Source organism: Hypanus sabinus, chromosome 11, assembly GCF_030144855.1.
Source record: "Hypanus sabinus isolate sHypSab1 chromosome 11, sHypSab1.hap1, whole genome shotgun sequence".
Taxonomy (NCBI): domain Eukaryota; kingdom Metazoa; phylum Chordata; class Chondrichthyes; order Myliobatiformes; family Dasyatidae; genus Hypanus; species Hypanus sabinus.
This window is the reverse complement of record NC_082716.1, coordinates 4,537,001-4,550,074: the sequence shown is the minus strand read 5'-3', so window position 1 is coordinate 4,550,074 and position 13,074 is coordinate 4,537,001. Positions and strand designations below refer to the sequence as shown.

Below are 13,074 nucleotides of genomic sequence, written 5' to 3'. Positions count from 1 at the left end.
CTTTTCATGGGCCCTCCTGGCATTTTAATTCCCTTCTTTAGTTCTTTTCTGGCTATTTTATACTCATCACGTGCTTTGTTTGACCCTGATTTCTGAAGTTTTATATAGAGTCATAGGGAAGTACAGCACCGAAACAGGCCCTTCGCCCCATCTAGTCCATGCCAGAAACTATTTACACTGCTTACTCCCAACGACCTGCAGTGGGACCATAACCCTCCATATCCCGACAATCCACGAACCTTTCCAAACATCTCTGGAATGTTGAAAATGAGCTCGCATGAACCACTTGTGGTGGCAGTTCATTCCACACTTTTCCTTTCTTCTTAACTAAATTCATCACCTCTCTGGACATCCAAGATTCTCTTATCTTTCCATTCACATCCTTCCTTCTAACATGAACATACTTTGCCTGTACTCTGTGCAATTGACCTTTAAACACCCTCACATATCTAAAGTGGATTTGTCAGCGAAAAGATGTTCCCAGTTAACCTTTCTTAGTTCCTGCCCAACGCTCTTGTAATTTGCCCTACTCCAATTTAAAACTCTCCCACAAGGACCATACCTATCCTGAAAGATAAGGAGGTGTGGTCACTGTTCACCCAAAGGTCAGTCACCTGGCCAGGCTCATTACCCAACACCAGGTCCAGTATAAACCATCTTCTCTTTGGACCAGCTACATATTGACTTAAGGATCATTCCAGGACACATTAAAACCCTTGCCCTAAGGAGGTGTCAGTACCAGAGATGGGCTTAGGAGCAGGGAGATGGACAATGGCATGAGCAAAGTTTGGTTACTGTAGGTGGAAAGGGGGAGGCTGATGTGGGGCGAACACTCCAGGCAGGAGCAGGGGGCCTTTCAATTCCACGCAAGGGCCGAACGGTGAAAGTGTGACATACCTGCAGGAGAAAGTCATGCATCGAGGGCACTTGTATTTCGCTTCCGCAGTCCCACATATTTCACACCTGTTGGACACAAAGAAAAACCATCACATCTAAACCTACTCTGGAGACTATAAGAGATAGGAGCAGAATTAGGCTATTTAGCCCATCAAACCTGCTCTGAAATCCCATTATGGCTGATTTATTATCCCAGCAAACGACAAAAACTAACAAAAAACACAGAATCTAAACCTCAAACCGCAGAGTCATTGACACAGGCTGGGGACGTTCATTTCAGTTCAATTCAGTTTAGCTCTGTGCTGTGTGATTCGTTGACTGTAGGCCACGGATGCCAGTCCACCACAATCAAAATCACACAAAACAGCAATTAAAAAAAATGTAATCGGAAACCAGAAGCACATAACATCAACTGCAGAGTCCAGTCCACAAACCACATTGATTAAACCTTGCCCAAGACCCCGGCACCATCCTCCAACAGCATCGAGGGAGAGGGAGACCAGTCAAACACAGGCAGCTTCTTCCAGGAACAGTGAGTAAGAATGAGACAGAGACTGGAACACGCAAGTACCCTAATCACCACAGTTTAGCTTCAGTGGTCATATGAGCATTGAAAACTAAAATGGACTTTGTATTTTTGTTCTAATCATTTCTTGTAAAACTTGTGTACAATTTATACATAATGTTGGAAAGGAACAAACAGCCAATATTTCAGGATGAGACCTTTCATCAGTCCTGATGAAGGGTCATGGACCAAAACATCAACTGCTTATTCCTCTTTTTAGACGCTGCCTGGCCTGCTGAGTTACACTTTCGGTAGACGGAGCAGAGGTGCTCGACAAAGCGGCCCCACAATTTACAGTGGGTCTCACCAACGTAGAGCAGGCTGCATCAGGAGCACCAGCCCTAACAGGCGAGGTCAGCAGATTCACAGTGTCACCTCACCTGGAAGGACTGTTTGGGGCCCTGAATGGAGGTAGTTAGGTGTAGCAATTAGGCCAATTGCTGGGATAAGTGCTGGGAGGGACAAATGGACAAGGGAATCACAGAGGGAATGATCCTTGTGGAAAGCGGAGATGAGGTAACGATATAGTTGGTGGCAGGATCCTTTTGCTGGTAGCAGAGGTTACAGAGAATGATGTGTTGGATGCAGAGATGGTAGGCGAGGACAAGAGGAACCCTGTCCCTGTTAAGGCAGTGAGATGAGTGTGGAAGCTGAGGAAATGGAGATGTGGGTGAGGGCAGCATCTATGGTGCAGGAAGGGGAATGAATACCTTCCTTTACAGGAGGGCAATTCTGATGTTCTGGAAAGGAGAGCCTCATCCTGGGAACAGATGCAGCAGAGACGAAGGAACTGAGAGGGTGGGAACAGCCACGCGTCCTGTAACTAAGGCCAATGTGCTCTCTCTGGCTGTGACGCCACTCTTCAGGAACTGTGGCTTTGTATTTCCAGATCCCCTGCCGAGGACTACCTACCCGGCCAGGGAGAGCTTGTTTTTCCCGGGCCTGCTCTGCTGCTCCTCCGCGCTCGCGCTCATTTCTGCAGCGGCTGAGCCCGTGCGCGGCCCCGGGAGCGGGAGCGCGCGCGCCGCGGCCCCGTCCAGCCGTGTGCGCGGCTCCGGGCTGCTGCGCCGTCCCGCTGGCGTGGCGCCGGGCTCCGCGCTCGGGATCGGGGCCGTGATTGATCCTCCAGCGCTTCGGGTCGGCCCTCCCAGCTCCGCCGGCTCTCCGCCCTCCATGCCTGGGACCGCGTGGAGCCGCCGGCTGGGCCTCGGCCTCGGCACCTCCGCGCCCCGCCTCCCGCAGCCCTTCCGCTTCCTGAAGCCTGTGGCCCCGGGGCGGGGGGCACGGAATGGTAAGAAGCGAGGAGCGATGAGAGGGACTTTAAATGAACACTTAGCTGGTCATCAATGGGAAAGAGTTAACGGTCAACGTGCCGGGTCGAGACCTTCCTCACGAACGGAACAGAAAGGGGAAAGATCAGAGCCAAAAGATGGGGCAGGCAAGGAGAAGTACAAGGTACACGTACACGAACTCAGCAGGTCAGGCAGCATCCGTGAGAAAAGAGTAGCCAACGTTTCGGGCCGAGACCCTTCATCAGGAATGGGGGGGAAGAGAGGGCCGAAGCCCAGTATGGAGATAGGGGAGGGGGTAGGGCCTAGTGGCACCAGGTGGATCAGAGGAAGGATGAAGGGGGGAGGGGATAAGCATGAGAGAACTGTAGAGATAAAGAAGTTGAAAGTGGAGAGAGGCAGAGGGGGACCTGGGATAGGGGAGGGGGAGGGAATTACCGGAAATTGGAGAATTCAATGTTCATACCACCAGGCTGGAGGCTACCCAGACTGTATATGGGGTGTTGCTCCTCCAACCTGAGTTTGGCCTCATCATGGCTGTAGAGGAGGCCATGTATGGACATATCTAGATGGAAGTGAGAGGCAGAGTTGAAGTGAGTGGCAACCGGGAGATCCTGTCTATTGTGACGGATGGAGCAGAGGTGCTTGACGAAGCGGTCCCGCAATCTGTGTCGGGTCTCACCGATGTAGAGGAGGCCACACCGGGAGCACCAGACGCAATAGACGACTCCAGCAGACTCGCAGGTGAAGTGTTGCCTCACCTGGAAGGACTGTCTGGGGCCCGGAATGATGGTAAGGGGGAAGGTGTGTGGACAGGTGTAGCATTTGGGCTTGCAGGGATAAGTGCCGGGTGGGAGTTCTGTGGGGAGGGACGTGTGGACCAGGTAGTCACGGAGGGAACGATCCCTGCGAAAAGCTGAGGGGTAGGGAGGGAAAGATGTGCTGGGTGGTGGGGTCCTGTTGAAGGTGGCAGAAGTTGCGGAGGATAATGTGTTGGATCCAGAGGCTGGTGGGGTGGTAGGTGAGGACAAGGGGAACCCTGTCCCTGTTGTGGAGACAGGAGGATGGGTTAAGGGCTGAAGTGCGGGAGGTGGAGGAGATGCGGGTGAGGGCATCTTTGATGACGCCAGAAGGGAAACCACAATCCTGAAAGAAAGAGGACATTTGAGAAATCCTGGAATGGAAGGCCTCATCCTGGGAGCAGATGCGGTGGAGACGGAGGAACTGGGAATAGGGAATGGCATTTTTGCATTGGGCAGGGTGGGAAGAGGTATAGTCAAGATAGTTATGGGAGTCAGTGGGTTTGTAGAAGATATCAGAAGTACAAGGTGATAGGTGAAGCTGGGATGGGGAGGAGCTGGGAAGCCGATTGGTGAGAGATAAAGGGTTGGAGAAGGGGGAATCTGAAGGAGAGGATAGAAGGCCATGGAAGAAAGAGGAGGGAGGAGCACCAGAGGGAGGTGATGGGCAGGTAAGGAGATAAAGTGAGAGAGGGGAAACAGGAATGAGGAATGGTGAAGGAGAGGGAGAGGAGGTGGGGGGGATGAATTACTGCGTTCGAGAAATTGATGTTCATGCGTCAGTTGGAGGCTACCCAATGGAATATAAGCTATTGCTCCAAATATAGTGGGTACCTCAGCAGGCTTGCAGGTGAAGTGTTGCCTCACCTGTAAGGACTGTTGAGGGCTCTGAATGGTAGTGAGTGAAGAGGTGTAGAGGCAGGTGTGGAATTTGTTACACTTGCTAAGTGCTGGGAGGGAGATCAGGGGCCGGTTCTCAGCCCGAAACGCCGAATGTTTGTCCTTTTCCATTGATGCTGCCTGCCCTGCTGAGTTCCTCCTGCATTTTGTGTCTGTTGCTTGGATTTCCAGCATCTGCAAATACAAAAAGAAAGGGAATAGCAGTAGTAAATAAATAAACAAATATCAAGAACATGAGTTGAAGAGCCCTTGAAAGTGAGTCCATAGTTTGTGGGAACATCTGGTGAGTTGTTCCGTTTGGTTCAGCAGCCTGATGGTTGAAGGAGAGTAACTGTTCCTGAACCTGAGGTGTGGGTCCTGAGGCTCCTGTACCACCTTCCTGGTGGCAGCAGTGAGAAGAGAGCGTGGTTTGGCAGGTGGATGTCCCTGACAATGGTTGCGACAACACTCCCATGTAGATGTACTCAATGGTGGGGCAGGTTTTACCCGTGATGGACTGGGCCATATCCACTAATTTTTGTAGGATTTACTTTTTGGCTTCTTTTGCATGTCACTTGTTTGTCAATCTTTTATTTATGCATAGTTTTATTTGTAAATTCTATTGTCTTCCTTTATTTTTCTGTAAATGCCTGCAAGTAAATTAATCTCAATGAATATGTGCATTCGTGGCCACTTTATTGGGTACAGCTGCACACTTGCTCATGAATGCAAATATCTAATCAGCTAATCAATTATAAATTTCACATTGCACTTTTAAATGGAGATGTGAAGATTTTTACTCATGTATATGAAGGATTTAAGAAATGTAGACAATTCATGTAGCAGCAACTCAATGCATAAGTGCTTTCAGACGTCTAGAGTCAGAGAAGAACAGCACAGAAACAGGCCCTTCGGCCCATCTAGTCTGTGCTGAACCAGTTAAACTACCTACTCTCATTGACCTGCACTGGGACCACCCCCTCCATCCATATATCTATCTAAACTTCTCTTAAACATTAAAATCAAGCGTGCATGTACCACTGGTGCTGGCAGCTCATTCCACACTCTCATGACCTTCTGAGTGAAGAGGTTTCCCCTCATATTCCCCTTAAATTTTTCACTTTTCACCCTTAAGCCATGACCTCTAGTTGTAGTCCTACCCAAACTCGGTGGAAAGGGCTGTTGGCATTTACCCTATCTATACCCCTCATAATGTTGTATTCTATGTTACAAGCAAAACATTCCTAACCTGTTCAATCTTACAACTCCAGACCCAGCAACACCCTTGTAAATTTTCTCTGTATTCTTTCAACTTTGTTTACATCTTTCTTGTAGGTAGGTGACTAAAGCTGCACACAATACTCCAAACTTGGTTTCACCAATGCCTTATACAACTTCAACATAACATCCCATCTGCTGTACTCAATACATTGATTTATGAAGACCAATGTGCCAAAAGCTTTCTCTATGAACCTATCTGCCTGTGATGTCACTTTCAATGAATTTTGGGCCTATTTTCCCAGATCTCTATTTTCTACGACACTAAGTGCCCGACCATACACTATGTAAGATCTACCCTGATTGTTCCTATTGAGGTTCAAACCCTCACACTTGTCTGCATTAAATTCCATCTTCCATTTTTCAGCCCATTTTTCTAACTGATGCAGATCCCTCTGCAATCCAAGGTTAATTCCTGGGATGTCCGGACCGTCTTACACAGAGAGGTTAGAGAGAATGGGCTTGTACATGCTGGAATTAAGGAGATTGAGAGGGGATCTGATTGCAACATATAAGATTATTAAGGGATTAGACAAGATAGAGGCAGGAAATATGTTCCAGATGCTGGGAGAGTCCAGTACCAGAGGGCATGGTTTGAGAATAAGGGGTAGGTCATTTAGGACAGAGTTAAGGAAAAACTTCTTCTCCCAGAGAGTTGTGGGGGTCTGCAATGCACTGCCTTGGAAGGCAGTGGAGGCCAATTCTCTGGATGCTTTCAAGAAGGAGCTAGATAGGTATCTTATGGATAGGGGAATCAAGGGATATAGGGACAAGGCAGGAACCGGGTATTGATAGTAGAAGATCAGCCGTGATCTCAAAATGGCGGTACAGGCTCGAAGGGCCGAATGGTCTACTTCTGCACCTATTGTCTATTGTCTAATCCATGATAGCCTTCCTCACTGTCCGCTACACCCCCAATCTTGATGCCATCCTCAAATTTGCTGATCTAGTTAACCACATGGTCATCCAGATCATTGACACAGAAGACAAACAACAAAGGACCCAGCACTAATCCTTGCCACAGGCCTCCAGTCAGAGAGGCAACCATCTACAGTACTACCACTCTCTGGCTTCTCCCACAAAGCCAATGTCCTATCCAATTTACTACCTCATTCTGAATGCCGAATGAGTGAACTGTCTTGACCAGCCTCCCATGCGGGTCCTCATCAAATGCCTTACTAAGGTCCATGTGTACAACATCCACTGCCTAGCCTTCACCCACCTTCCTGGTGACTACCTTGAAAAACTATAAATGAACTGACACGCATAAAGTCATGCTGACTATCCTTAATCAGTCCATGTCTATCCAAATAGACATTTGTCTACCAAATGTCTATCCAGTTCTTTAGAATACCTTCCAGTAACTTTCCCACAACTGGTGTCAGACTCAGTGGATTATAATTTCCTGGTTTACGTTTAGAGCCTTTTTTTGAACAGCACAAACAACACTGGCTATCGTCTGATCCTCTGGTACCGCTCCTAATATCTGGGGGGAACACCTTGTCAGGCCCTGGGTTTTATCCTCCATGATTTGCCTCAGAGTGACAAGCACCCCCTTCTCTATAATCTGTACAGGGTCCATGAAGTTGATGTTGCGTTGCCTCACTTCTGTAGATTCGCGAGTAAATACAGATGCAAAAAATACATTTCTGATCTCCCCCTCTCTTTTGGCTCCACACATGGATTCTCATTCTGATCTTCCAGAGGATCAATTTTGTCCCTTGCAATCTTTTTGCTCTTAAAATATCTGTAGAATTCATTAGGATTCTCCTTCACCGTCTGCTAGAACAACTTCATGTCTTCTTTTAGCCCTCCTAATGTATTTGAGTGTTCTCTTGTGTTTCTTGTACTCCATAAGTACTTCATTTGTTCCTACCTGCTTATACCTGCTATACACCTTTTTTCTCTTAACCTGTGCCCCAATATCACTTGAAAACCAAGGTTCCCTACATGTGTTATCTTTACCTTTTATTCTACAGGCACCTACAAGCTGTGTACTCTCAAAATTTTTTTTATAAGACCTCCCATTTTTCAAGTGCACCTTTGCCAGAAAATAGCCTTTCCCAATCCACGCTTGCCAAATCCTTTCTGACTGTATCAAAATTGACCTTTCTCCAATTTAGAATGTCAACCTGTGGATCAGTTCTACCTCTGAAACTAATGTCATTGTGGTCACTGGATGCAAAGTGTTCCCCTACACAAACTTCTGTCACCTGCCCCGTCTCATTCCTCAATAGCAGACCCAGTGTTGCAGGCTCTCTCACTGGGACTTCTACATACTGATGAATGAAACTTTTCTCAATGCACTTGACAAATTGTCCCATCTAGTTCTTTTACAATATGGGATTTCCAGTCAATATGTGGAAAGTTAAAATATCCCACTATAACAACCTTGTGTTTCTTGCATAGAGGTCATGGGTTAAGGGTTACAGTTGAAAAGTTTAAGGGGAAGATTAATCAACATCAATTCAATGAATGGAAAAAAATGTTATCAATATATATTTGGCAGGGTAAAAGGTCTAGAGTTTGTCTCAAAACTTTGCAATTAGCCAAGGAAAAGGGGGGATGGGGTCTACCTTCTCTTAGAGATTATTATTTTGCAGCACAGTTGAGAGCTGTGATATGTTGGTGCAACTCATCATATGACGCTCAATGGAAAAACATTGAGGAGCAGGTACTTCCCATCCCCATACAAGCAATTTTGGCTGATAACAACCTACAAAGGTACATAAATACTATTGGTAACCCATGGGTGAAATAGACTCTTAAAATATGGAAAATTATTATAAAAGAATATAAACTAGAGGGAGATATTGCAATTCTTAAATGGTGTGCATATGACTCAGATTTTACACCGAATAAACTGGATGCTAGATTTAAGGACTGGACAGCTAAAGGAATAACAGTTCTTTGCAACATAATGAAAGAAGGAACACTGTTCAGTTTTGAAATGCTTAAAGAGAAACACTTATTAGAAAAACAAGACTTTTATCGATATTTACAGATGCAACAATATGTTAATAGGACAGTTAAAAATGTAACCAAGTTTGATAGAGCTCTTTAGAAAAGCATATAATTCAGAAAACAGTAGTAGAATCATTTCAAGCGTGTATAAGGGTTTGTCAAATCTTAAAAACACATTCCATACAGTAAAACAAAATGGTAAAAGGAAGGAGGGATAATTATATCTGAGGAAGAATGGACAATAATATGGAGGTATCAATGGAAGTGTACCAGTTCACAAAAATGGAGGGAGTTTGGATGGAAAAACTTGATAAGTTATTTTATTACACCCTCTTAGAAATTCCATTAAAACCTCCATTAAAATTCCATTAAAACCTCCCTGTTTGCTGGAGAAATTGTGGAAATCGAAATACAAACCATTATCATATTTTCTGAGAATGCCCCGTTATCAAAGACTATTGGATTGGGATACACAACGCCCTACAAGACATCTTTAAATGTGAAATACCCTTAGAAAGTAAGACCATATATTTTGGGTATATACCTCAAGAATGGTTGAAAAGAGATAAATATTCAATGAATATACTGTTGGTGGGTGGTAAAATGACTCTTACTAGGAAATGGTTATCACAGGAGAGCCCAACCTTAAATGCATGGAATGGACATTTACAAAATGGAGAAGATAACAGCATCTGTTAATCATAAGTTGGAACAATTTGATTCATACTGGGAAAAATGGTTTAACTACATAATGCCTCATAGGCCTGATTTTATTCTCACAAATCAATGAATATGTTGTAAAAAAAGATCACTCCCTACTTGTACATAGTATTCTCCTTTCACTTGTTCTTTCTTTCCTTTCTTTTCCATGAGTGTATACCTCAGATAAATACGTGGAGATTTGTGGCATAAATGTACAATATCTGAAATACATCTTGTGGAAATGTTTGCTTGATGAACTTCAATAAAAAATAAATTACAAAAAAAAAGTTTAAGGGGAACACGAGGGGGAACTTCTTGATCAGATGGTGGTGGGAGTGCAAATGAGCTGCCAGCAAAGTGGTGGATGTGGTTTTGTTTTCAATATTTAAGAGAAGCTTGGACAGGTACATGAATGGGAATGGTATTGAGGGCTATGGTGCGGGTGCCAGTCGATGGGGTTAGGCAGTTTAAATGGTTTGGCACGGAGTAGATGGGCAGAAAAGCCTGTTTCCGTGCTGTAGTTTTCTATGACTATGACTCTATGGTCAAGAGGTTCATTTGTTGTTCAGACCAAATATCAGAATGGGGAAGAAATGTGATCTAAGTGATTTTGACCGTGGAATGAATGGTGGTGCCAGATGGGGTGGTTTGTATATCCCAGAAACTACTGATCTCCTGTGATTTTCACACAGGACAGTCTCTGGAGTTTACAGTGTTACAGATTCAGGCAGCAATAAATATAATGGGTCAGGCAGGAGTTTTTATAACACATTTATTAAGCACTGAAAACAAACTCCCCAAAAGTAAACAAATCACTAACGTAGCCGGAAATCAGCTGCTGTGCGGCAGCTTAAACAATTCTTAAAGCAATGAAGCTTAAACAGTTCTTAAAGCGATGTTGCAAAAACAGTTCTTTAATGCAGTATTGTCAAAAGTTCAAAATGCTCACAGTCCATTTAAGGGAGAGACTTTTTAAGACAATTTAAATTCTCTTTCACATCGTGTTGTTTCGGTTCCCAAGATCGAACTTTTTCCCACGAAGAATTTACGAAACGAAACGGCTTAAAGGCACTGACCTTTCCTTTACAACACAGTACTCAATCCTTTCTGCTATTCACATGGATTAACACGAGTACAGTCAACGAATTCCTTCCGAATAAGGATCAAACAAGGTCGAACCTGTTTCACCATCGAAATCGATTCTCCTCGATCTTTTATCTCCCGAACTCCGATCTTCACTCTCCACTGATTCTCAACTAGCAGTATTGTAAAGAAACTGCTGGCAATGACCTTTTAAACTTTAGGCATTAGATAAAACTTCATCTTTCAACTAAACTGCGTCATCACATTAAATCACGCCTTGACATGAAGTCAACATGGCAAATCCAGCCACGAACTGCCCCTCCTCACAGGGAGGGGTCCTCCTTTTATACCCTGTAAAAAAAAACCTGTCAGATGACCTCTACTGGCAGGAAAATGACCACTCCACCATCACAAGACCATTACCTCAAGTCCAGTATAGCTTCAAATCCAATGAGTGGCAGTTCTGTGGGTGAAAACACCTTGTTAATGAGAGAGGTCAGAGGAGAATGGCCAGACTGGTTCAAGCTGACATGAAGACGACAGTAACTCAGATAACTAGAGACAGTGCAAGAGGGAGGATAGGCAGGTGATAGAGAGACGCGCTCAGACCGATGGCTTGGGATATGTCTATTTTAATGCAAGGAGTATTAAGAACAAAGCAGATGAGCTTAGAGTGCGGATCAGTACTTGGAGCTATGATGTGGCTATTACAGTGTCTCGGTTGGCTCAGGGGCTGGAATGGTTACTTCGAGTTTAAGGCTTTAGATGTTTCAGAAAGGACAGGGAGGGAGGCAAAAGAGGTGGGGGCGTGGCACTGTTGATCAGAGATAGTGTCACGGCCATAGAAAAGGAGGAAGTCACGGAGGGATTGCCTACGGAGTTTCTGTGGGTGGAAGTTGCAAACAGGAAAGGTTAAATAACTTTACTGGGTGTTTGTTATAGACCACCCAATAGTAACAGGGGCATCGAGGAGCGGATAGGGAGACAGATTCTGGAAAGGAGTAATAATAACAGGGTTATTGTGGTGGGAGATTCTAATTTCCCAAATATTGATTGGCATCTCCCTAGAGTGAGGGGTTTAGATGGGGTGGAGTTTGTTAGGTGTTTTCAAGAAGGTTTCTTGACACAATATGTAGATAAGCCTACAAAAGGAGAGGCTGCACTTGATCTGGTATTGGGAAATGAACCTGGTCAGGTGTCAGATCTCTCAGTAGGAGAGCATTTTGGAGATAGTGATCACAACTCTATCTCCTTTACCATAGCATTGGAGAGGGATAGGAACAGACAAATTAGGAAAGTGTTTAATTGGAGTAAGGGGAAATATGAGGCTATCAGGCAGGAACTTGCAAGCATAAATTGGGAACAAATGTTCTCAGAGAAATGTATGGAAGAAATGTGGCAAATGTTCAGGGGATATTTGCATGGAGTTCTGCATAGATATGTTCCAATGAGACAGGGAAAGGATGGTAGGGTACAGGAACTGTGGTGTACAAAAGCTGTTGTAAATCCAGTCAAGAAGTAAAAAAGAGCATATGAAGGGTTCAAAAAGCTAGGTAATGATAGAGATCTAGAAGATTATAAGGCTAGCAGGAAGGAGATCAAGAAAGAATTTAGGAGAGCCAGAAGGAACCATGAGAAGGATTTGGTGGACAGGATTAAGGAAAACCCCAAGGCATTCTACAAGTATGTGAAGAGCCAGAGGATAAGATGTGACAGAATAGGACCAATCAAGTGTGACGGTGGAAAAGTGTGTATGGAACCGGAGGAGATAGCAGAGGTACTTAATTAGTACTTTGCTTCAGTACTCACTATGGAAAAGGATCTTGGCAATTGTAGGAATGACTTACAGTGAACTAAAATGATTGAGCATGTAGATATTAAGAAAGAGGATGTGCTGGAGCTTTTGGAAAGCATCAAGTTGGATAAGTCACCGGGACCAGACAAGATATACCCCAGACTACTGTGAGAGGTGAGGGAGGAGATTTCTGAGCCTCTGGAGATGATCTTTGCATCATCAATGGGGATGGGAGAGGTTCTGGAGGGTTGGAGGGTTGCGGATGTTGTTCCCTTATTCAATAAATGGAGTTGAGATAGCCTAGGAAATTATAGACCAGTGGGTCTTACTTCAGTGGTTGGTAAGTTGATGGAGAAGAACCTGAGAAGCAGGATTTATGAACATTTGCAGGGGCATAATATGATTAGGAATGGTCAGCATGACTTTGTCAAAGGCAGGTTGTGCCTTACGAGCCTGATTGAATTTTTTGAGGATGTGACTAAATACATTGATGATTGTAGTGCAGTAGATGTAGTGTATATGGATTTCAACAAGGCATTTGACAAGGTACCCCATGCAAGGCTTATTGAGAAAGTAAGGAGGCATGGGATCCAAGGGGACATTGTTTTGTGGATCCAGAACTGGCTTGTCTACAGAAGGCAAAGAGTGGTTGTAGACAGGTCATATTCTGCATGGAGGTCGGTCACCAGTGGAGTGCCTCAGGGATCTGTTCTGGGACCCTTACTGTTCGTGATTTTTATAAATGACCTGGATGAAGAAGTGCAGGGATGGGTTAGTAAACTTGCTGATGACACAAAGGTTGGGAGTGTTATGGATAGTGTG

At 44.8% G+C, this 13,074-nt stretch overlaps 1 protein-coding gene across 2 annotated transcripts in view; it reads right to left on the bottom strand.

Annotated features, from left to right (window-relative positions):
- Positions 1 to 2,769, bottom strand: part of znhit6 (zinc finger HIT-type containing 6) — a 40,532-nt gene extending 37,763 nt beyond the window's left edge. For both annotated transcript variants that reach the window (XM_059983706.1, XM_059983707.1), the window contains exons 1-2: positions 2,375 to 2,769; positions 898 to 963 (exon numbers count right to left, since the gene is read on the bottom strand). In XM_059983706.1, the coding sequence (XP_059839689.1) occupies positions 898 to 963; positions 2,375 to 2,637 (329 nt within the window). In that variant the 5' untranslated portion in view covers positions 2,638 to 2,769. The remainder of the gene's footprint in view (positions 1 to 897; positions 964 to 2,374) is intronic.
- Positions 2,770 to 13,074: the final 10,305 nt, after the last annotated feature.